Raw genomic sequence first — 26622 nt, 5'->3', positions numbered from 1 at the left:
ATATACAGTAACTGCATGTTGAGCTCCAAAAAGGGGCAGGAGCTCCAAGCTACCAGCAAAGACATACAGAGTCAATAACCTAACCCTTATCATAAACCATGTGTGGAAGTGTCGCCCCTTTTGGAGTTAGCCCAACCCCCTTCTGGAGTAACCCTGCCCATTTCCAGAGTTACTCTTCCCTCTTTTAGTGTTTCCATCCCTGTTTGGAGATCTCCAGGCTGCAGCTGTACCTACTTGAGATGATAGGGGCAGGCAATGCAAAAAGCAGAAACAGGGAACAGGATGGGGTATTTAAAAAATCAGTCCCAGATTAATGGGTCATTCTTAATCTCTCATGGTTTAGCCCAAATTGGGCGCACCCCCCACCAATCTCAATCTGAGACCTTTGTGATCCTAACGTGAGAGAGAGAGAGACACGCATGACAGCAGGGGGCTGAAGGATAATTATTCAAAAAAGAGAGAGGAAGAGAGAGATGGAGAGAGACAGAGGGGGATCGGTGGATCAGGGTGCCTTTGAAAATTTTATTACAACAGAAACAAACAGACAAACATTGTTAAGTCTTTTAGAGTTTCACTTGTGATTGAGTTTACAAGAGTATGTCCCTTACCTACCGTGTACAAATTCTCTAGTAACATGAAGGACATCAACAAATTGGAAAAAAAACATAGAAATTACAACTTCATGTTTACAGTACACTATATGGTAAAATATGTAGACACTTCTACACAAGTCATTTCTGTGAGGACAAATCTTAATGCTACGGTATACAATGACATCAAGAGAATTGCTTTCAATTTTTACACTAGTTTAGTTTAGCGAGGCCCCTTTTCTCTTCCAACATGAAATTGTCGCTTTGCACAAAGTGAGCTCCATAAATAAATGACTCTGGTATGGATGAACTTGACTGGCCTGCACAAAGCCCAGACCTGAACCCCAGTGAAAACCTTTGGGATGATTTGGAATGCCTACTGTGAGACAGGTCCCATCACCCACCATCCGTGTCTGACCTCACTGATGCTCTCGTGTCTGAATGAGAGCAAATCCCTGCAGCCATGTTACAACATCTAATGGAAAGCCTTCCCAGAAGAGTGAAAGCTATGAAAGCAGCAAAGGGAAGGATTAATGCCCATGCGTTTGAAATTAAACATTCAACAAGAGATAAGAGCATTAATGAGGTCAGGTACTGATAGAAGATGGATGGGGTCTGGTTTGCTGTTGGCATTCCAGTTCCTCTTAATTCATCAGTAAACCATTTTTATTTTTGTTGGAAGTAAGATTTTATTCAATGGAATAATACAATAGCCAAACCTGTTAATGATAAGGGAGTGTCCACAAGGCCATACAGTCTATTTAAACCATAATTTATGTATAACTGACATTAGATCAGATCAAACTAAATGGATGGCTCATTCTGCAATAATGAGGTTGTGGATCAGTGGCCTATGCAAAACTCTTGTGTTCTGATATATAGAGGCTCCAAAAAGTATTTGGACATTAAGGCCACACTTAAAAATGGTTGAATGGTATTGTATTTGATAACAAAATAAAGTGGCATCAGCAAACAAATGATGCTAGATCTTTTCTCAAAAAAAGCCTTTTTGCAATGGCTTTTAACCAACTGTTATCAATTTTTAGGTGTCACTGTCCCTCAAGTTCATACAGGTGTCCTGGCACAGTAACCACCTGTGTAGATCATCACATTAACTATGGCCATCTTCTTTTAAGGTTTGGTAACCAGAAAGTGTTCAAATACCTTGTCTTCATTTTGAACACATCTATTATTTTATAAGTTCAAAGGTAAAAAACTAATATAGATTAATTTTTTTAAGCAAAGTTTTTGTGGATGTGCTTATGCTATCTTTCTTTAAAATAAATGCCACTTGCTTAGGTGTCTAAACACTTTTTGAGGCCACTGTATTTGTCTATTTTAGCACTTTCATTACTTTTTACTGTGCAAAACTCTCTCTCAGTAAAATGCAGATTAAACTTAGTCTTACCTGCATATCTTGAAGTCTTTTTAATGTGTTACCTTCTCTGTTGTGTAGTGTGCCCCTGTCAAAGGGGGCACCTATCGTATGTATTGTCTATGTTGTTTAGGATTTCAAAGGCTTTCAGCATTGTTTTATACAATGTCTCAGCCCTTTTGTCTGTCTCTGAGTTTGTCCCTCTCTTTCCTAAGGTGTGTGATGACTGAGCGAATGGCTTTGTTCTGGGGATCGGTGGGTTCTCTCTGAAGGTAGCGGCTGAAGTGGCGGATGCTGCGACTCAGGAGGGTTTCTCGACCGTGGCTTCCGCCCCCTGAGAGCAGCAAACGTTCTGCAGCTAGAGCCAGGTTCTTATCCCAGTTGGCTGGGTAGTCTACCTGGGCATCCACTATTTGACAATACAGCTGACAATAAAAAAAAAGACCAGACATGTTAAAAAAATTTGTATAACAATAAGGAAAAGGAGAATGTTTGAAATGCAATTCAATGATAATATTTATAGCCTTATAAAAGTGACTTAATCCAAAATACTTTAATCCAAGAGGTGGCATAACTGATAGAACATTAAATCACTAAATGTCATGTACCCAAGAACTACATTTAGCTAGATTAGGCTATTTCTCAACCTGATTTGCACTTTCTGTGCTTGGAAGGCAGCAAAACAATAGTGTTTTAGGTTTATCAGCTTGTTTCTGCCTAAATTAAGTTGCAATGCATACGCAAAGTACATTTACATTTTACATTTATTCATTTGGCAGACGCTTTTATCCAAAGCGACTTACAGAGCCCTTATTACAGGGACAATCCCCCCGGAGCAACCTGGAGTTAAGTGCCTTGCTCAAGGACACAATGGTGGTGGCTGTGGGGATCGAAACAGTGACCTTTTGATTACCAGTTATGTGCTTTAGACCACTACGCCACCAGTGTGGAGTGTGGTCAACCAAAGTAAATGGTTGAATAGATGCAAAAAATAGAAGATCAATCACAATCCAGTATGCTCATGCTGTACATACAGTCTCTACAATACTGTACACTCCAACCATCAGAATGGGGAAAAAATGTGATCTCAATAATGTAGATCATTACATGATTGTTGGTGCCAGATGTAGTGAACAGACAGACAGACAGACTAACAGACAGACTAACAGGATGAATGGAGTCTATAAATAATGAATTCTGGATTAATTGCAGAAATTAAGTCAAAGACAAAGATGCAGGCAAAGAAGAAGAATAACACAAAGAGGAAGATAAATGATTGAAACTTCTGTCTTACAAGCACTGACATTTTTAAAAAGGCTAATATTATTATTACATGGAAGGAGATTTCATAGAGACGAGCCTGCTGTTCTCTCTCCATCTTCTCAGCCAGATCAAAGAGGAAGAAAGCTGTCTTCATCCTAAACAGTGATGGAATACAAGTACCTCAGTATAAATATAATGTATGTGGAGGTTTGGTAAGAATAAGACACTAAAAAGCAAAATGAATCAATGAAGCTAACAATGGTGAGAGCAGTAGTCCATTTATTACCTGGCCTGCCACATCTCGTCATTGGCAACTCTCTCCCAGGAACCAGGGTGAAAGCTGTCATAGTGAAATAATGCACATAAGCTTTTAGGGCCATTCAAATGTATCTCCTTTAAATAGCAAAATGGCATGGCTTTGAAATGTGTAGTTAATATTATCCGTTTTGCCAACAGGATTTCTCTTGGTATTTGAAACTTTCATAAAATAACCGGTGTCATATACGAATTTGCATACTGTCAGAGTATGTACTGCATTTGATAAAAAAAATGTAAATGACTAAAAACCTAAAATTACTTAAACCTTTTTGTTTATTATTTTAATATGTTCCTTGAGGTTCACTTATAATGTTAGTGATATATTTAGTCATATATTTGTAAAACATTTTCCACCCTCATTTTGACACTCTGTCAGAAACGCTCAGATTTGGTGCTACTACTTCTTTAAGACTTGACAGTAAATGCCCACTGTTCTGATCAGCTCTCTGCTCTTGCAAATGTCTACCACAGTGTGACATCACAATGTGGAGGAAGTAGAGAATAAGTTGTTTTGCCAGCTTGGTTTCAACAAATGCTCTTTCTGCAGTGAGGAGGAAGTTTTGAGTTCTGAAACTTACAGTACGTTATTATAGTACAATGAATTCTGTGAAAAGATCAAGCAAAATATAATTGCTCATGCCATTATCCTTTTGTGGAGCGGAGGGGGGTGGGGCCGGGTCGGAATATCGTGCGCCCGGTCCCCAATCGGCCTGATGAGGCGCGCAAGGAGGGATAAAGGCGGCCGGTGACGATGGTTCGAGAGAGAGAGAATTACGGGCATGTCCGTCATGTGTGTGTATTGATGTTTGTGCTTTTGTTTTGAGTTTAATTAAATTATTATTTATATTGACAAGCCGGTTCTCGCCTCCTCCTTGCCCATCTTAACCCCCTTACATTGGTGCCGAAACCCGGGAGGGAGGAGGGATGCCCGTTGCAGAGTCCTCGACACTGCCGTCCACCCAGGGGAGCGCCGCTGCCATCTGCCGGGTGACGGAGTAGCCCGACCGGCAAGTGGGGACTGGATAGCCCGACTGCCTGGAGCGAGGGAGCCGCTGCCGGGGGCGGAGGAGTGCCCTGCCGTCCCCAGAGACGCGGAGGGGTCGAGGGAGACTGCCGTCCACGAGGGGAGGAGGGAAGAAACTCTCCGACTGCCCGGAGCGGTAGGGCCGCTGCCAGGGGCGGAGGAGTGTCCCCATTTGCTGCCAGAGAAGCGGAGGGGCGTTTTGCCCACTGGGGGTCGAAGGTTTGACTCCGGTTCACCCGGGGGTGGAGCGGCTGTTATCCGCCTGAGTGTGGAGGAGTGTTCGAGGACCACGCGACGGTACATCAGAGAACCGGTGAGTGAGCTTTTCTCTCTCTCCTCTCTCTCTCCTTTTCACACCGTGTTGGCCTTTTCCCTCGCCTATTTTGTTATTGTTGTTGTTGTTTTTTCCGCTCCTGTCTCCTCCCAGGGCGAGGAAGGCGGGGATGACCACGCGGGACTCAAGATACACCCTGCCCCAGGGATACGGGGGGTGTACGTCATGCCGGTGGCACCCCGGCCTGAGATAACGCCGGGAGGAGTGTGGAGCGGAGGGGGGTGGGGCCGGGTCGGAATATCGCGCGCCCGGTCCCCAATCGGCCTGATGAGGCGCGCGAGGGATAAAGGTGGCCGGTGACGATGGTTCGAGAGAGAGAGAATTACGGGCATGTCCGTCGTGTGTGTATTGATGTTTGTGTGTTTTGAGTTTAATTAAATTATAATTTATGTTGACAAGCCAGTTCTCGCCTCCTCCTGGCCCATCCTTTAACTGTGTTACACCCTTTAATAAAGTACGTTTTTTAGGTATGCATGTGTGTATTAGAAATACATCCCCAGAGATACTTCATCTGAGAACATGGACATTGCCCCATGACCCAAATGTGAGTCACAACAACTGCAAAAATCATTTACTCTGGTTTTGTTAAAAAAGTAATTTAAACACAAAGAACAACTTTCTTCGTATATATTGCACTTACAGTTGAAAAGAGTCACCAAATTCACGTTTCTATGCAATTTAAAAAATATATATATTACATTTTGAACGTAACGGCTCCTCAGCCCCCATGGTCATATGGTATATTAAAGTGTCCAATGGATGCACATTAGTTGCAGCCTCAAGCTTACTTTATATTAGGGAAGAAGGCATATTTTATGCGGGGCAAGTTGAGGAGCACAGCTTTATTAGTGTGACTCTTATTCTATACATTGCACCATTCAGATGGCATCAAAGCAGTCTAGTCCAGTATGGATGTTTAAACCCAGCTAGTAATGCAGCGGATCATATTCTGCATATCTTCAGACCATACAACAGCTGCTCTTCAACCTTGCCTCTCTTTGGAAACTCTCTCTGGTGAACGACCCCTCCATTTCTGCATTTCTCCCTTTCCACTACATCACTCATAAACGTGCAGCCTCTCCTTCAAAGGAATATTTTAGTGTGTGACTTCCCCGCTAGTATTTGGCTGGCAGGCAGGGACGGACACGCTTGTAGTGGGTGAGAGGAGAGTAATGTCACACCATTCAACCCCGATTAACTTGCTGAATACCAGGCGGCTGCAGAGAGCCTCAGTGCTGGAGACTAGAACTAATTTCACTTTATACACAGATATTGACACACCACAGTTTAGAAAGTCATTAGGGTGGGGTCAGTGGACTAATAACGACTTTGAAGCTGGAAATGGAGGCTGTCTGCACAGCATGGAGTCAGTGGAGTGTTTAAGTGCACTTTAATATTGGTGAAGACCGAAAACACTTTAATGGAACTGGAAGAGGTGTAAAAGAACAGGGTGCGGTGCACCTGGTAAAGATGCTCAGACTAGTGATGCAGCCAACCTGACAGTGTACACACAATTTTTAAAAGGTACACATAATTCTTTCTTATTCAATTAATTAAACAGTTAAACATACTGGAACCTGGACTTCAATTACTGACAAATATACTGTGGTACCATGGTATTACAATGAGATTTTGGACATGTACCATTGTACTTGTTAAAGTGAAGACCTTTAAGTAAATTCCATGGTTCATGAATATAGGAATCATTCAGTTCCATGGTATATATCAAAGTAATATAGTATTGCCATTACTCTACCATGGTATTGCCATTGCCAGAGTCTTTTTGTACACTACCATTAAGTGTTACCAACGCTGCCATATTGCGCTCAAAAAATATTACATAGTCAATCTTAATCACGATATTAATATAAATGTTGTTATACAACATTTGACAAGTGAAGTTCCAAGAGTGCTGATTTTGACCTTTTTCATGTGACGTCACTGTATCCGCCATGTTTGAGACCAGTATTCCATATATACCAGTATCGGGGTGGCTGTGGCTCAGTTGGTAGAGCGGGTCAGCCACTAAGGGTTGGTGGTTCGAATACCGGCCCACATGACTCCACATGCCGAATTGTCCTTGGGCAAGACACTGAACCCCAAGTTGCTCCCAATAGCAGGCTGGCACCTTACATAGCAGCTCTGCTGCCATTGGTGTATGAATGTGTGTGTGAATGGGTGAATGAGTCACAGTGTAAAGCGCTTTGAATACTGTTAAGGCTTAAAAAGGTGCTATATAAGTGCAGACCATTTACCATATACCTTCATTGTAATGTGCTGTTACTTCAGGAGTTAAAAGAGATCATAGCAGACGTTTTTTTAATACTGTGACCTAATCAGACCAGAAAACAACACAAAATCATTTGAAACTTCTGAATGAGAGATGTTTACGGTGATGTACCGGTGGGCGTGTGAACTCGCCTGCATCCATGGATGAATCGTGGATAAAATATCTTTAAATGTCTGCAAAAGTTCTAAATATAAAAATAAAAATATAAATATAAAAATATATATATAAAAATAGTTCAAAAAATATTTGTGTTCTCTTCAGACCTGTATGAACTTTTTCTGGGACTTGGCATGGATCAAGAGCAATTTTTGATGTCTATCTTGATTTCGTTTTTCAGGTGTTTTTCCCTTCGCCGCCATTGTTTCCCCCCGCTGATGGTCACAGATATGGCAAAAAGTGACGTCACTGAAACAGGTCAATACAATCCAACAGCTCTGGCACGCTTCACTTTTTGTGTCACTCCTCTTCTGCATGTTCGTAGCTTTCCAAATATAGTGTTGCAAATTTTGATTCATCACTTATTTTGAGTTAATTAACCGATTCGTGCAGTTACCATTTCTGGATATTGCATATTTACACCAGTAGGTTGCGACAAATGAGCATATTTTTGTTATAAGTGAGTCATTCAATCATTGACTTGATTACATTTTTTACCACAGAAACAATGGAAGTGAACAAGATTCATTCACTTTGAAGATTCGTTCAAAAACAATGATTCGTTTATGAATAAAACACCACTAGTTCAGTATGAGGGCAGTGCAGAGAGCTAGGCTTAATGCTTTGGCTTCTTTTGGAACTATTTTCATTGGCAGAGAAGAAATTCCCAAACTAATTGGTCATTTTTTGTCTTGTTTGAACTGTTGCACAAAAGCAATATCACACTTGCCAACGTGCTGTTATTCTGTATATTAGCACAGCTTTGATTACCTGTGGCCTCATGCCTACATCCAAATAACAGCAATCTTGTCTTGTGTGATATTGCTTAAACATAACATGTTTTGGCCTAACAGGAAACCTATCCTGTAAATCCCATTTCTTAAGAAGTAAACTATAAACTAACATAAGTGATGCACTACCTGTCATGTGGCTGGCTCCAGTTGTAGAGGTGAAGTGTACGCTGGGCCCATTTCTCTGGTTCAAATGGGGTCTTGATTGGTACCAGTTGCTCACAGATGCCCCAGGGCCAGCGAGAGTAACTCTTCTCCCAGCTGGGATCGCCCTCTGTTAGGCCGATACACACGAATACGGGCCTGCTGCAGACACAAGCAGAGCGAAAACTGTGTGCCAGACATACTGCCATAGCATCAGTCAGTTAAAACATACAGTATGTTTTTTTTTTTTAAGTAGAATGTAATTTAACAATAAATTTCAATAATAAAAATATAATAACATAATAACAAAAAACATTATTTACTGATTCTTGAGATAAGGAACAAAACATACTAAAGTCATCTTTCTTGAAAACATCAAGAAATTCATTATAATAAATATACTGTTAAGTTTAATCTAAAGGAAATGTGTATACTTAGGGCATTTATTTCTTATATTTTTTTTATAATTTCATTATATAATATATATATATATATACTATACTTGGAAGCACATGTAATTTAACCTATCCTCAGCAAGAGGTCACAATTTTAAACTGCCAAACATACATTCATACATATGAATATAAAATGAAAGGTAGGGAACTCTAAGATATCAAACAATACATAAAGTAAACTTTAAATTATATATTTCATTAAAAAAACTGCCTATCAAAGTCAGTGTCCTCACTTTGCGTCTGCTATGTCAGATTATTTATAATCTTGAATAAATCAGACAATGTCATGATCAGCTGTAACTCGGAGTACCCCTTTCCCACTTCCTGCTCATGGTAGATGCAACAGTAGGACACGTGGTCTGGTAAATTTCATATTTGTTATATCTGTGGATCTCTGCGGTCACAGCTTCCACGTGTCAACTCCATAATTCCCATTATGATAATTAGCATTAGAATTGTGGGATACATTTTGGCATTTTAGTTTACGTTATAGGAAAAAAATAAAATGGCTCCAGTCCAGAGTGCAACACATGGTTAAGATGGAACAATATTAAATTTTGTCAACAGAATTTCCAGAATAGAATGAAAACAGAAAAATAAATGTACAGAATGCATTTGATCAGTTAACTCTTTACTGAACGCTATTATTAGATAATTAAAGACTTTACACTCTTGTTGGATGGATCAAATGAAAACAGCATGATTTTTGTGTCTGATGGAGATGACACAAATGACAGTAAGATGTAAGTTATGAAGTGAATAAATGTCAATTTTCAGACAGAAAAAAAAAAACGCTTTTATAAAAACCTTTTCCCTTACATTATTCGTTTGATAAGGCCTACATATAAAAATATATTCATTTCAAATTAATTTAGTGTTAAAAAATGAAAACATGTTTTGTCCCTTATCTCAAGAATCAGTGTATTATATTAATGCTTAACTGATCATTATAAAAAAATTATAGTTCTTGTCCTGGACACTGTCCATACAGCTTTCCTGCTGTGCTAAAATCCAAAATATAGTAACAGCTACTGTATGACACATAACACCTGTTCACTATATTACTGCGCAGAATCCATGCTGGAACATTCTTTTTGTTGCATAGCAATGTTTTGTCATGTCAAGCATACAGTACATCTCCAGGTGGAAGGATGGCACATAACAACTTTGCTTGATAAAAATGTGTGTCCTTAATATTTTTATTATGAACAAACTGTTTTGTAAAAGTAATAACTAATGAGGCCATGTTATAATGAGAATATAACCACAGCTAAAGGGGGTTGCTGGCAAGTCTTTTCAATATGAACTATATAGCACAGAGACTAAAATCATACATTATTGTGTAATTAATGAACATGTCATGAAACTTTTAATAATATTTTATATTAAAAAAAAATGGATATACAATTACATCTGATCCACTATAATGTAATAATGTTTATTATTATGTTATTACATGTTATTAATGTCTTATTAATGATTGTTTTTATAAAACAGTTAACAGTGATTTGTTGCAGTTTTAATCCTGAAAAGGAATATTAAAATATTACGAGAAAAAATTATTTGAGAAAATTATATATATTTTTAAGAGAACAGCCACAATAAATAATAACTTACATTATTGTTACAAAAACATATGACTCTGTTCTGTTTTTTTTTTTTTTTTTAGAGCAGAATTCAGTCAAAGCATTTTAGTCTGTCCTAATTGCCTGTCCTTGTTATGTTAGAGCACTGATCTGATACTTCAAAGTGTAGATTTTGAATCGTGGGATTCACATGACAGGAACATTCAAAAACTGTCTCTCTTAACAACAGAAAAAAAATGTCTTGGTTGTTTTTCCCTGTGTGTTTCTATTCTCTCTGTTCTGCCTCCCAGGGAATTCCACTGCTTGTGACTTTTAAGTTGCCCCCCTCTCAGAGGCTAGGGGCTTTACCAAGGAAATACTGCCGTCTGGTGGCAGGAGATAGATTCTTCATTTCTTTTGCTCTCCCACAGTGAATTAAGGTGTCAACTTTAATACAAGATTATTTGTAATGTTTACCCACTGAATATTTTTAATGTAACCTTCTGATTAGTAGTAGCATACATACAGAGAGGCATTTCAACATGAACAGAGACGCTGCATGGGAGAGCATGTGTGTGTTCAACATACTGCATATTGTGCTTGAGAAACTGCACAATACTGAATGTCTTCTTTTCCGCAGTGTTGACTGGATCCCAACAGCGGCCAGGAAACTTCACTCCGGTAAAATGCTTCTGGAGTTTAGCCACATACCAGCTATAGGTCATCATCTGCATTATATACCATATAGATTCTTAAAGAACAAGTTAAATACAGTGACAGAGAAGCATGTTTGCAGTAGACAAGGTTTCCTCATCTTTTGACCAAATCATTTCTTAGATTATTCCAGTTGTTTGAGATCTTTGGATGAGGATTAAAAAAATAAATAAAATAAAATAAATCAATATATATATATATATATATACATTATTTAATCGGGATTGCATTCACAAAGAGCTATTTCTAGAAAATGACATACATAAAATTTAGATTCACTTTAGATATGTCCATGATCTTTAAAGATTTAGCTAATTTCCATAACTTCTCTAGATTCATTTCTATGACTTCTTTAGATTGTATTTATTTACTTAACATTTACAGAACTGGAAATGCCTATTTTGAAAATTACATTTCCAGATTTTCCATGACAGTATAGTAATTAGTAGCAGGTGTCACAGATGACTGACCTCCTGGTCGACAAGGCTGAGGTCTGGCCGCACACCCTGGCAGTAGTGCAGGTAGCGCAGCGTGTTGCCAGGGAGATCACCTCGTGTCAGCACCAATGAGCCCTCCGGCAATGAGAACACTACCTCACGAGCAAACATGTCCACAATGTCATTACTGCTCTGATCACACTCTCTGTCAACACACACAGACAAAACTACTATGAATGTACATAGTAAGAAATTTAGTACGGAAAAAAAAGGTCATACACTGCTGCTTGAAACCCATTTGAGTATCAGTCCACACCAAGGGATCAAGGTTTGGCTGGTTAGCATGGGCCAGTTAGCCTCTGCTAGTAGATGCAATAACTGCACCATTCTGGAGGCAAGAAAGCTCTTTCTCCATTGCCGGCCATTTAAAAGTATTTGTTTATACTGACAAAATAAATAGTTAGCAAGCAACATATAAATCACGAATATTTCATTATATTATGGTAGACGTTGTGCCAGTAACTGATTTTTTTGAATATATAGATAATCAGATGAACTGTGCTAAAAGGTATAGTTTACCCCAAAATTTAAATTCTCTCATAATTTACTCACCATCATGCCATCACAGATGTGTAAGACTTTCTTCCTTCTGCAGAACACTAAGATTTTTAGAAGAATATTTCAGCTCTGCAGGTCCATTCAGTGCAAGTGAATGATGGTCAAAACTCTGAAGGTCCAAAAAGCACAAAAAGTAATCCAAACAACTCCTTCAGAAGTGATATGATGTGTGGATGAGAAGTCCTTTTTTTACTATAAATCTCCAACTTTGACCTACCCCGACCAGTAGCTGGCGATATGCACGAAGAATGCGAATCACCAAAAAAACTAAAGAAATGTTTTGAAGTGAATGTAGAGATTTATAGTTAAAAATAAACAACAACGTAAATATTGATCTGTTTCTCACCCACACCTATCATATCGCTTCAGAAGATGTGGATTTAACCTTGTTAATTTGATTACTTTTATGCTGCCTTTATGTGGCTTTTGGAGCTTAGAATTTCTGCCACCATTCACTTGCATTGAATAGGCCAACAGAGCTGAGATATTCTGCTAAAAATCATAATTTCGGTTCAGCAGAAGAAAGAAAGTCATAGACGTCCGTAATGGCATGATGGTGAATAAATGAGAGAATTTTCATTTTGGGTGAACTATCCCTTTAATTGTGTGCCAGTGACTATCACCATGGTGTGGAATAGATAAAATAATAAATGTAATCTGTTTCTCGCCACTCCTTAGCACCAGTAATGCCCTCTTAACAACTTATTAAAACTTTGATGCTGTATCCTAGTCTTGATACATTGTTGTCTCTTATGCAATGTATTATTATTATGTACATGGTGCATTTTTTCTCGTAACTGCAACTTAATACTCGGTTGCAACTTTGTTTGCACTGAATCCAAGCATAGTTGGGCCAAACCCATCAGTCACAGGACAGATTGTAGTCTAAGAGACTCGATTTTAGTTATAACACAATTTTGTCAAAATGTGCAGTTACTGCGACCTCTGCTGTTCAAACTGCCCAATATTGCTTGTTTATACAAATATCTTTAGGATATCATGACACAATTTGAGCTGAGTGTTTTAAAATATGTGCACATTCATTCATGAACCACGTCAGAAGTTACTTTGAAGAACAGAAAATAGTATGAGGATCCTTGACATTATCTTTCCTTCAGCTATTCTGCAGTCAGTGCTTCTCTGAGTGTTGAGGTGAGCAGTGATGAGGTGGAACATCTCCCACCTGTAATTAGCCTCAGACAGGTGTGATGAGCGCTGACAAGAACGTCAGTCTCGCGACTGATCAAAGCGGCATGGATTGTGGCAGCGATGTACCAAACCTCGCCGCTTAAATCTACATGACTGCCGTGGCCAGGATGCCTAATCAAGCACAGAACTCGGCTGCTTTAATCTGAATGACTAGCGTGGCCAGGATGGCTAATCAAGCATAGAGTCAAAGAGGCAAAAGAGTGCAAGAGTGCCTTTGCTTTGATGTGTGTTGAAGCATGGAGGAAATTACGAATTCAGAGAGTGACTGCCATGATCTGACTGATCAACCTCAAATATCTTACCAACTCAAACTCAGCAGGTTCAGCCAGAACTTCTGTAATGTAGCAAAATAACACAATGGTGCTGATTCAATGGCTCGTTGCAAACTAATTAGTAGTATAGATTTTTTCATTTACTGAAAAAAATGTCAGTAATGCTTGACATTAATAAATCGTCAATATTTGACGTTTGTTAACCGAGCAAGTGTTCAATACACGTTGCGCATCACCTCTGTCTTTCAGATCACGTGCAAAATGGCAAGGCCAGTTGTGGTCCGATTAAAGTCTATACAAGCTGGACGAAGCCAAGCTACGATCACATTATTTAGGTCTGTTTGAAGAAATTAAATCAATATGATTTTAGTTGGACTAATGCAAACTTTTAACCCTTGAACTCTGTTAGTTATGGGTGCATTCTCTTAGTGTTTGGGGTCAATTCTGAGGCTGGACTGGACTCCCCGACCGCCTGGATGCCAGGGGCGGAGGAGTGCCCTGCCAGTCGCCAGAAAACACAGAGGGGTCGAGGGAAGACCGGCGTCCATGAGGGGAGGAGGGAGTCGGAACGGTAGGGCCGCTGCCAGGGGCGGGGGAGTGTCCCCACGGGCCCCCAGAATCACGGAGGGGCATTTTGTTTGCTGAGGAGGAGCAGCTGTCATCTGCCTGAGAGGGTGGAGGAGGGATCAAGGACCAAGCGACAGCACTTCAGAGAACCGGTAAGTGAGTTTCTTTTTCTCTCTCTCCTCACTCTCTTGCCTTTCCCTCGCCTGTTTTTTTTTGTTGTTTTTTGTTTTTCCCAACAACAGGTCGAAGAAGCGGGGATGACCTGCCAGCAGGTGGGGCGCAAGTTTAATGATTACGTTTATCATTAAACTTTATTTATATTGTCAATCTGGTTCTCGCCTCCTTTCTCTTATAACCCCTTTACACTCACTATTACTAATACCATCTTTCAACAGAAAAACAAAAATAAAACATCATGGATGCACCCTAGGTCCAAACACTGGCAAGGATGTTTTGCTTTTTCATGCAATAAGGGGAGCAGAATGCTGGACAGACCATTGCTTGGTGTTTGCAAAAGTTAGACTGCAAGTGCGCCCTTTAAGGGACAAAGGGACCAAAAAATAAAAAAATGTAACTGCCACAAACTAGACAACATCAACATCGTGAATAACATCTATCATTCTGTAGCAGAAAAACTGGACGCTTCAGATGACAATACGACATAAGGGGTTGGCATCTAAGTGGTCCACACTTAGCTCAGCTCTCTATGATGCTGCCGATACTATCGGGTTTCAGACCAAAAAGCATAAAGATTGGTTAGATGAGAATTCCAGAACAACCAGCTCCCTCCTCAACAATAAACATAAAGCTCATAGAGCAGCCGTTAACAATCCACACTCACAAGCACTGAAAAAGCAGTGGCAGGGACTTAGAAATCAAGTACAAACTTCCCTTCGAGACCTGCAAAATGAATGGTGGATTGCAAAACCACATAAAATTCAAATGTTTACAGATAGAAACAACATGCAAAATCTCTGTGATGACATTCTATGGCCCCCAGAATTGCTCAATGTCTCCTGTTAGGTCAACGGATGGCAAAAACCTAATTAAAAACCAGACTTTAATAGTGGAGCACTGGAAGGTACACTTCAATCAATTGTAAACCAGCCTAGTGAAATGGAATTGGAAGTAATACAGGAATTTCAGGGATGACCCATAATCAACCATCTTGAAGAACCACCAACTTTCAGTGAAGTCAGAGCTGCCATCAAAACCTTAAAACAAGAATTCATCTGGTCCTTACAGTTTTCCAGCAGAGAGGTTCTTCGGAAATTTGGTAGCACACCTAAATTCCTCGCACTCCTCCTGTCATGTGCTCTGGCGATCTAAGTGCACAAAGGGTACTAAAAAATGGAGGAACAACGCCTCCAAGAAAGACAGGAAAATAGGCACAAAGCTAAACTTGCCCCTCCAAACAAACATTCATATGCTCTGTATGCAACCAAATCTGCAAGTCAAGGATTTGATTGTACAGCCACCAAAAACTCATGTGCGAGCAAACATGTGCGTGTTCTCCATTGTGGATGTGTTATGGTCTCTCCCCTTCATTTTTGTATGTGTTCTGTAATGAGGCTGACTTTATTTGACAAATTATATACAAAATGCTCTCTTATCATCTCATCCATTCATTTCCTATCTGGGGTCAAATTTGACCCTGAACACAATGAGTGTGAGTATTTTTATCACACCACCACAATCGCATTTATTTGTGTGTGTATAGATTGCAAATGTAGAAGTCACCAAAGCTCGTGCTACTGAGATGAAGGAAACCATTTTTAGAAGTTCAAAAGGGGTCATATTTGACCCCAACACTATATGAGGGTTGTGCATTCAGGTCCCTAGATATGTCATCCCTCCAAGCAAATCTCAGCACCATAATGCTAATGTGTTGATAGTGGTTGCCAGGGTGTTATTATGTGGTTGCTAAGGTGTTATGGGTGGTTAATAGGTGGTTGCTTACTGGCCAAAATAAAGAGTTTTATTATTATTTATTTATTATTCCACAATATTCTGAAGGCTCCTTTAGAAATCTTTTTTTGCCCATTTTATCATTTGGCAGGCAAACAAGTTTAATTCCTTAGAAAAGTAATAGCATGCATCTCCTAAACAAGATGCAAAATTATTTCCATAGCACAAATGGTGTGGAGCAAAAACTCAAGATCAATGGTAATAGTGATTCTCGACTTAGAGAGCAACATAAATTAGTATTTCAAAAAGGCTGTGAATATTTGGAAACCTACGGTTGTTTGAAAATGGTTATTTATAGTTGTTTGTAAGCCCCAACTGCAGAGCCCTGATTTCAGTGGCAACATAATTTATGCCTACTAGTCTCACATAGGCAGACATTTGATATATGTACATATGAATGGTGATGTATATAATGGCGTAGCAGTCTCTGTGAGTGATTGCACAGAAAACAAATAGCGGAGAATGTGTAGAGTCCAAGTACAGTGCAAAACAACTAAATACAGACTACTTCATAGACCTAGCTAATAAAACAAAGCAGATATAAAGATAGTGGATTTCCAATTTACTTGTTACCATGTGCCTCAATTTCAGAATATCTTAAAATAATTTGATGTTGGCAAACTTTGTTTATTTCATCCTCAGAAGCGCTCGTTATAAGCTATATAAGCTAATATATATAAGTTATATATATCTTTTATCTTAAAACTAAACAGTCGCTAGAGGTTAATTAATATGCATGCTGTTAATATGCAAATATTTTTGCCAGTACTTATCAAAAACAACAAGTTCGCTCACGATCAAAACGTTGTTAAGTTATTACACGGATGCTATGTGGAGAAATAATTGTATCTATTTATTATACTGCACCTGTGACGAGCGGTCCCCTTGTGTAGAGATGAGCTACTTCTATTTATAACTCTACTATACTCCATGCATCTCAGCCACAGTGACCACTATTACATTCTAAAAGGTAAGTCTGTTATTAACATCTTACTCTTTTCTAAGAAGTCAAAATGACTCATTAAAATCAATATATCGAATTACTCTGTGAATGTTTGGTAGGGATTCACATATAATTCTTGGGGAGTTGTGTGTTCGTCTGATGTAATTATTCAGTTCCACTTCTAAACCTATTCTCTCTCTCCACCATGATACCTTGATCTTTCCACACATTAATGATATCAATGCATTAGTTGCTTGAGTGCCTATGCAGTGATAACGTCAGAGATGTAGTGCATTTAATGAACGTTGACTGGAGCAGAGACAACACAGCGAGTTACAGCAGAGAACTGAGCTGAGAAAGAACACGAGGCAACAGTGAATCTATTTCAAGCAGTGGGCATCTCCAGCACAAAATCTCAGCTGAATCAGTTAAACTATGTTTGTGGTCGGGTGAACATGTCATGCCCTGTTGTTTTGCTAGAGAATCCCAAAACCCAAGTATCTTTTTAAAGATACTATCAATCTGTGATTAAAGAGGTGACTTGGGGCCCGTATACGTTGGAGGGTCGTTATAAGAGGACCCCCAAGAGCTCTGACTTAATTCGAACACTGCCTGGAACATTGTGAACACAACATCAAATCAGCACAATCAGATTAACATATCAAGAAAGCATTTTTCCAGTTTTGTGTGCAATATAAATCAGACGGTTAGTGCACAAACTGTGGGTGGTCTGTGGTAGTGCCGGCTAAGACTATCTGTTGACTAACCTATTTTAAGACAAGATCAAGGCCTAGATGTCTATGGTTAAAAATTTTGCATTGCATTGTAAAAGTTTTATTTTGCACTCATTCCAGCACTTTATGTGACTGTGTTTAAATGTCTGACCTATGATTTAAGCTGATCATGTGTGAGATGAGGCCTGCAGTGAGAATCCAGGCCCCTGTGCTCCACACTCTCCCCCATCCCAGACATCTGTCTAGCCAACACAATGCCCAGTTCAGACCCAGACCAGCCACAACACACACCCCAGCATCAGCCTGCAGCCAGAACCGCTCCACCTACACACACATGCACAAAAACACATTCAAAATAACGCATACTATTTGAGAATGTGACGGTATATTTAAACTTTAACCCTAACTTACCACTCCCAGTAGAAGTGGCTTCTCAATGTCCAGGTTTGCTCTCCAAGCAAAGAACACAGAGTAGATGCTCACCATGGTGATCATCAACCAGCCAAAAAAACAGCGCCGTCTGGAGGTCAGATACATGAAAAATGTGTGGTTTAATTGATAGCGACGGTAGTAAATAATAGATAACATGAAATGTTTGGAAGGGGGAAATAGAATGACGGGAGCCAGACTTGAAACTGCATCTCCCACACAGGCTCCACAGCTCAAGGTTCCTGGAGCATTTTTATGATAACAATGTCAAAAAGAAAATGAAACTACATTTGAATGTGATGTATACTTGAGATTTTGGTATAAACAGCTGTAAGAGGTTTATTGTAATTTAAACTTCACCTTTTCTGGCTTATTTTCATTTCATTCATTCATTCATGTTTCTTACCTGTTCCACAGAGAGAAGAGAATGCCTAGACCTGCCAACACTAATAATGGAATAGACAGATCATTCATACAGTGAGTCCACTGGGCCCTGAAACACAAGAGACACACACACACTTACCAATACACACTGTGTGCATCTGTATGAACATGTTTTTGTGATGGACAGAGACTCAAACTGAAAATACTGGCACGCAACCATTCATATGTGTGTGTGTGTGTGTGTGTGTGTGTTTAAATGTCTTTTTGTAATCATTAAGTGTAGTCTTGTGACAGCCTCCCCTTCTATCAGTCTCCCAGCCAGTCAATGGCCAATTTCCTGCTGAAAGAGATAGTACCCTCCCTGAGTGTTAATACCATCTCTCTCTGACAGCTTATTTAAGCGTTGTTTGAAAGTGAGTGTGCGTGTGTGTGTGCGCGTGCGTGCGTGTTTGAGCTCCTTATGGCAGGTTTATGCTGTGACATGCTTGTTGTGTTCCCCTCTCTTGCTCTCACCTGTCCATCGCTCTATGGGGCAGCAGTGTGAGGTGATGGGAAACGGCTGAATGGTACAAGCAGAATGTAAAATAAGCTCTCTCTCTGTGGGACACCCAAAATGTATGAGGAATATGTTACACTAGTTATCATGAGAGGCGCTATGAACGTCCCTGAACATTTCAATACCAGTGCAAGAAAACACTACAGAGATTTGTTATTCATAGTAGGACAATTTTTGGGAAGACTTTATTAATGCTGAAATTTAATTGAAGTGAAAGAACGCTAAGATAAAATGAGTTTTTGTCTGGTTGAATATCTGTGGTGGAGGGTATTAAATTAATTCTATATTCTTAATGTTAACAAGCAGGGCTGGATATTGATACAGATTTCCCGATTCAATTTTGATTCACAAGCTCTCGATTAAGTTTCAATTCAATATAGATTTCAGTTATAATGTCCACTTTGCTTACATATGAAAGAAATTGTCTCCCAGATACTGTTAATTATACAGGGGACCTTCTAACAAGATACATTTTGGGAATATTAATTTTACTAATCATATTTTAGTAGTTTTCATAATTTTGTTAAATTTTTTTTTGAAAAGAGCAAAATCATGTATGCCATCAATAAATATGATATTATATTGCATATGTTATATTTGTTACAACCATGTTTCTTTTTTACATGAATCATTAAACACTTTATAATAAGTACATGTTAATAAAGTACTTGTAAACTATTAGTTTATAGTTCATTCATAATTTATAAATTGTTGTCTCTACATTGTTAATACATTAATAGACTATATTATCTCAATTAACAAATTATCATTGCTTAATTAGCTCATAATTAAAGGATTCATGTTTTTTTTATCCTTTGTTAACCATACCTAACCGATGTTTTTCAAACCAGTAATAAAGGAGTTGTTAATGGTTCATTAGAACATTAAGTTGTTAATTAATAGTTAATTAAGAAATGTAAATAAATGTTTATGTATAGAGTAAATTGATACACATTTATGCTTATTGTATTTGTAAACATTTTAGGAACTCTTACTGTTAATGCATAATAAATGTAGTTTTAAAGCACTTAATTAATGACAATTGAGTATTTTGCATGACCTAATATAAAGTGAGAACTATTTACCTCCCAATGAAACATGTATTAATGATTCATTACTCTAAAAGTTGGCCATCACATACCCCTTTTTATTGGTGCTCAAAACACACAACACAAGTGATACAGAAAACATAGCATACATTACAGAAATAAGTGTATGCTATGTTTTCTGTATTACTTGACAAAAAAAACTGCACACATAACCCAAAGCAGTGAAACTAGACAAACACATATATCATCTTGCATCCCACACATCACCAAAAAACACATAAAAACGGTGCAAGTCTAAGACATCCATCTAGTACCATCTAGTACAACAATTATAAATAGCGCAGATAGGAGCGAAAACGTGTTTGTGCTCAAAACAGCAAAAGGCAAAGTAGCTGAATGATCCTGAATGAGGTCTTCTTGTCAGAGTTGTAACTTGATAATGCGTCTTTTAAAAGCAGCATGAGATTAATGACAGCAGTGTGTAGTGCATGTTTATATACAAAAATAATTCAAAATAGTCCAGATGGGTCCCCTTTGGTGTTCAGGAATTTGGGAATATTTAGGCCGCACTACACAAGTCCTATTTGTCCTGCTCTTTCTCTCCCTCTCTCTCATCGTCACCACGATGATGACGCATGTAAATGCAAATGAGCAATGTCTCATGACATCACAAACAAAGATTTCAAAACGAGATGTTTCAGCAGGGTGGTAACTATAAATGCTCTTTTTAGACCAGGAAGAAAGTTTTGAGTTCTGAACTACAGTACGTTTTTATCGTACAGTTTCCTCTTATATGTCTAAATATCGAGGAAATTTTGATTCTTCAATTCATGACCCCTTTAATTGAATTAATAGTAAGTGTTCCTAAAATGTTTAATAAATAAATTAACAAATAAATTAAGCATAAATGTATATCAATTCACTGTAAACATAAACATTCTTTTATTAATTATTTATTAATTAACTTCTTAATGCTAGCTCAGTGGTAAAGATGCTGGCTACCACCTCTGGAGTTCGCTAGTTCGAATCCCAGGGCGTGCTGAGTGACTCCAGACAGGTCTCTGTGGCAATGCGCTCAACAAGCCATGTGTTAAAATGTGCGGATTGACAGTCTCAGATGCGGAGGCAGCTAGGATTCGTCCTCCGCCACCCGGATTGAGGCGAGTCACTACACACTACGAGGACTTAAAACAGAGCATTGGGAATTGGGCATTCCAAATTGGGTGAAAAAGGGGACCCCCTATGTAGAGACAACAATTTATAAATGATAAATAAACTATAAAGTAATAGTTTAAAAATGATTTATAAGTATTTTTTGATTTATATGATTTATAAAATGTCATATACGCATAAACTTAAAAAACTTTAAGCATCTTTCATTCCTCAAATCATAAACCATAGTAGAAAGTTGAAATTTAAGATTTGAACTAGCAAATCTCTAATAAGGCTACAGGCATCCAGGCATTTTAACTGCAATTTTCTAATACCCACTGTAACATCTTCATGAGGTTCAGGTTTTCTTTTGTTTTTGCCTGAAATCAGAATATGAAAAAAAAAAAAAAGAATATTTACTGTATAACACTGAGAAAATAAATCGATCTTGGATACATTTGTTTCCTGTATTCACTATAATTTAGGCTAGAAGGCATATTTTTAATCAATTATCAAATGATATATCTGATGTTACCAGGCTGAAAGTGCCATATTCAGCTCTAAGCAGGTGTATGAGGAGGCCGCTGACAGAAGTCTGGTCTCCCCAGCTCCAGCGAGCTCTGTTCATATAAGAGGAAATGGGCAGGTAGATGTAAGGCACGAAGCCAGCCACGAAGCACGTCCCCAGAGACACCAGACCAAAGAAGGACAATCCCTGAGGGTAATACATGTCACTTGCACTTGATAGACTTGAACTTCCATTGCTAAATGTTCAAATTTACAGTACTGTGGAAAAGTTTTAGGCACTTGTGAAAAATGTTGCATAGTTTGGGTGTCTTCAAAAATAATGCCATAAATAGTTTTTATTTATCAAAGTCATACGAAGTCCAGTAAACATAAAAAAAATGGTGTAACCACTTTTGCCTTTAAAACAGCACCAATTCTCCTAGTTACACCTGGACACAGTTTTTCTTGGTTGATGGTAGATAGGATGTCCCAAGCTTCTTAGAGAATTCACCACAGTTCTTCTATCTGTTTAGACTGTCTGAATTGCTTCTGTCTCTTCGTTTAATCCCAGTCTGACCCGATGTTCAGTGGGGGGCTTTGTGGGGACCATGACATCTGTTGCAGGGCTCCCTGTTCTTCTATTCTATTCAATTTGCAAAATAAATATTTGGGAGTCTAACATGTATATTTCCTATTGACACACTAAAGTTGAAGATACAAAGAACCATCTTAAGTCAATGCTTTTGTGAAACATCTTATGTGCAGACTTTTGCACAGTACTGTACATAACACAGAACCACAATTCTCACAATTGCCGTAAATGATATTTCAAACAAATTTCAGTAACCCACAAAGCCAGAAAATCAGAAATCACAATGTACTGAATGTTCTCAACCAAAGTATTAACTGGTATTTAATTATTTTTTTATGGCTGCTCAAATTTAAGTATAACACTGTGTCATAACCAGACATGATATGAACTAGTGACACGTGATAAAAAGGTCTCTCTTTCATGTTCATTAGAGTTTCTCATTCTAGTATAATAACATCAAATCGCTTCTGACTAGCTGTGCTTGAGCCATGTCACAGAGCTGTTGTGTGTTCAGTGTGGATAGACAGATTGCTTGTTGCTGGAATCTTAACAGCCCCTCTGGACCTGTAAAAGGTGTTACATTTAAATACATAATGTGGCATATTATGAGTGCAGAATGGAATTTAATGTGTTCTTTCTCATATAAATTAAATATTCCTGCCTGCTAAACCCTGATCCATCAATTGAACAGGTGCATCACGATGGTCAATACGTACAACATGAGTGTAGAGGTGTAGAAGAGCCCACGGTATTATGATGACAACATACAAGACCAGTGTGTGTTGATTACAAAGACTCAGACCACAGCACAGCGCCCCCCACAGAGCAAACTGGGAAAAGCCAAGAGAGTAAAGATATTATTGCACCTTACAACAAAGACATTTCATTGACAAACCATGAAAAATCACTCTGGAACTCCTTGAATAAAAAGCTACTGATTTCCCATCATTGAGTATTATGTTGTTTGGATTGTATTACCTTCTTCTTCTGACTTAGACTTTCTGCACAGTGGAAACTGGCCGAGAGGGAGAAGAGGACACCCACAAACAGGTTGTTAAATGAGAAGACCTCAGCCACGACTGACCACTGCCATACCAGTCTGGACACAGCAAACACTCCACCTGCCAGGATGGCCCCTGGACCGGGTTCTGCCGCCCTGAGTAGAGAGATGACAATAATGTTGGACTATAACCTTTATAAATATTCTTATATAGTGATCTTACAGACTAGAGAAAGCTTTGATGGAGTGTTTGATGGATAGTAATGCATTAGATCCATTTAGAAAGCATATCGGATTTCTCATCAGTCAACGAAGTCAACGGATGTCTACGACAGAGAACGTTGCGGCAAAAGTTTAAAATTTTCTGAACTTTTGGTTGCATGATGAAACATCACTTTTGCAAACCTGTGCATTTTTCCTCAACCATGCACCACGCCTACTGAAATCAATGGATAGTATGTAAGCACCCTAATGCTCCATCATTAGAAGATAAATAAACAACATAATCAACAGGCATGTTTGACATGTTGCTACCAAAGTTAATGACAAGCGCCATCAGTGTTAGAAATGAAAAAGTTCATTTCTAACACTGGTGATAAATTGTTTTCTGGCATTTTCTGCAATTCTAGAGTTTGTACTTTAATAGAAGGAAACTAATGCCAATGATCAAATTCTTCTTGGAGTTGGACAGATGGATGGATGAATGGACAGACAGAAGGATGTTCTTTACAAGTTTCAAGATTCACAACGTCAATCATAGTCAAATAATTGTAACATCACAGAAAAAGTAGTACATGAGTGACCTGACCCCTTCTGGACTTAAAGTATAATGCATCAACACAAGAAAAGTAGCCCCCTCGCTCCTCCCCAAATCCTTTCATTTCCATAATGGTAATTGAGCAAAATTTAAAGATAAGCTGTCATATGCGAAGACCAACCACTTATTAAAAAACAGACAGAGTGAGAGTGGGGTGAAAGGACACATAGCCAAAGATATATAAACATGAGTGAGCTCAACCTTGTCTGTATGAGACCAAAGCAAATGAAGGAAAGCAAGGAGAGAAGAGAGTTGAGAAGATGCAAAAGAGAGCCAGCAATAGAATAAAAACCCTCAGCCCAGTCTCCAGCACACTGGCTTGGAAAAATTTTAGCAGACTTGACAATTAGAGGAGGGGCTGAAGTGGGGGGAGGAAGTGAGGCAGTATGGCCCTCTCCTCATTGTGCCGAGTGGCTTAGAGTCCTCATCAGCCTATCAGCTAAGTGACAGGCGCAGAGCTGCTCTATTCAACGTCACAGATACACGCCGTGGGCCAAGCGGCTGCCAGCTCCCTCCTGACCCCGCAATCCCTCGCCGCTGACAGCTTCAAGCTCCATGGCAAATTAGGCGCTCTCACATTACAATCGCACAAGACAGATTCCATTAACGGTATCTGAAATTGAGTAGAGAGCAGGGCCCTCGCCTTATCAGACCTGACTCATAAGCAGCGCCGGCACTGCCGAAGCTTGCGTGCTTAATCATGAGCCATGATAGCATTTAGACGTTTCCAGTGCGCCTCTGCCTGCCGCTGTGATAGTCGGCCACAAAAGAGCCTGATGAGACTTAGGGGAAAGGGAACAATGGAGCTTTTGCAGGGAAAGCAAAGTAAGTCAGGAAAAAAGGCGAGCGTAGAGAAGAGTACGCATTGAAGAAAGGAGGAAGGATGGTGTGTATATACGATGGGGGGTTTGAGGGTGGGTTGCTGGTTGAACTCACACTTGCTGACTACTTCTCTATTCTGTTTTTCCCTTTTTTGTCTCTTATTTTCCTGTCTGTGTGTGCATACGTGTGTGCAGTCGAACTAATAGCTTGTCAAAAGCAGGCAGGTGGGGGGGTGATATCAGCTTCTCTCTAGCCCAACTACTCTTGCACATTAAGGTGGGGGTAAAGAAAACTAGTCTCGGTGAAGGTATGGACCCCCTGCACCCTCAATTCTATCCCACTGAGTGCCAATTAACCTCCAACACATGCTGGAGGTAGGGGGCTGTAGTTGAACTAGAGCAGGGTTGCTCTCCAGAGGTAGGGGTCCTTGATATGAAATATAAAATCCTCCCAATCTTTGCTTCAATGGGAGAGCCTGACAGTCAATCACTGTCCTCCTCCTCACTTAATTCCACTGAGGGGGCTTGACACAGCCTTCTGTAAGAGTGTCAGTGCGGTTGAAGGATAGTTTGTACTGGAATGAAGGACAAATCACATGAAGGACCACCTGGGTCTCCTTCTCTCGCTCTTGCTTTCCTCTGTAATAAGGGAGAAAGTGTGACACTTGATTGCAGCATCAAATGCTTGTTTGCTCTTATCGTATTTGCTGTGCAGGATGCTGCTGAGTGTGTTAGAGTCCCTGTAGTAATTCAGCTCAGAACAGATAGGCGACTCAAGAATAAACACTAACACGCAGAGGGATGTGGGTGTGCAAACATGTTTGCTTTGTACATCTCACCAATAATATCAGTAATAGTTACACTGCTGTAAAGAAATATAATTATGCTAATTACCTGAAGGGCTGTTATTTTTTTATTTTAAAAACATAATTTTCAAAATGGAGGACAATAGTTTAAGTATTATTAATGATGCATGATATATTAGTCACTATATGGTATTGGGCATTATCAGAATTTCATTAAAAGTATCGAATCTGATTATTATCTGTTTTCCCGAAACATGATACTCCTTGTCAGTGTTAATCTTGTTAATGAAATTACAGAAGAAAGGGCTTTTTGATTTTGTAAACGACAATGAAGACGGGACAAAAATTAAACATCATGATGATAATTAAATGATATTTATTCAAAAATACTATTAACAAAAATATAATGAGAAAAAACAATACTGTAAGATGTTAACAGTGCACAAACCAGAAGGAGAAACATCTGTTTTCAGAAGAAAAAACAGAAAGAATTGATTAATCTAATCCAATAATCCAGTATGTTGGGCATTTTCCCTCTTGAGCTGTTGAACACCAGCTAAATGAAATGCTTGACAAACAGGTTAATTACCTCACTCAAACGCATCCTTTTTATACATGAGATTAACCAGCTATATCCACAACATATATGTAATATTACAACTTCCTTCTGAACAGACCATGAAGCGAATGAACAGGTGAAGTTCGACTTAGTTACGAGATAGATTGCGTTTAACTTGCATTG

At 39.0% G+C, this 26622-nt stretch overlaps 1 protein-coding gene across 2 annotated transcripts in view; it reads right to left on the bottom strand.

Moving 5' to 3' along the window:
* Nucleotides 1–515: 515 nt before the first annotated feature.
* Nucleotides 516–26622, bottom strand: part of LOC127662187 (transmembrane protein 260-like) — a 58423-nt gene continuing 32316 nt past the window's right edge. For both annotated transcript variants that reach the window (XM_052153276.1, XM_052153275.1), the window contains 13 exons: nt 23415–23592; nt 23153–23266; nt 21873–22052; nt 21677–21717; nt 18603–18689; nt 18179–18287; nt 17919–18091; nt 11490–11661; nt 10894–11033; nt 8271–8447; nt 3515–3568; nt 3299–3383; nt 516–2390 (listed from right to left, as the gene is read on the bottom strand). In XM_052153276.1, coding sequence (XP_052009236.1) covers nt 2136–2390; nt 3299–3383; nt 3515–3568; nt 8271–8447; nt 10894–11033; nt 11490–11661; nt 17919–18091; nt 18179–18287; nt 18603–18689; nt 21677–21717; nt 21873–22052; nt 23153–23266; nt 23415–23592 — 1765 coding nt within the window. In that variant the 3' untranslated portion in view covers nt 516–2135. The remainder of the gene's footprint in view (nt 2391–3298; nt 3384–3514; nt 3569–8270; nt 8448–10893; nt 11034–11489; nt 11662–17918; nt 18092–18178; nt 18288–18602; nt 18690–21676; nt 21718–21872; nt 22053–23152; nt 23267–23414; nt 23593–26622) is intronic.

The sequence above is a fragment of the Xyrauchen texanus genome, chromosome 22, assembly GCF_025860055.1.
Source record: "Xyrauchen texanus isolate HMW12.3.18 chromosome 22, RBS_HiC_50CHRs, whole genome shotgun sequence".
NCBI lineage: Eukaryota > Metazoa > Chordata > Actinopteri > Cypriniformes > Catostomidae > Xyrauchen > Xyrauchen texanus.
The sequence above is the reverse complement of the archived record's forward strand: the minus strand, read 5'-3'. Positions and strand labels throughout refer to the sequence as shown.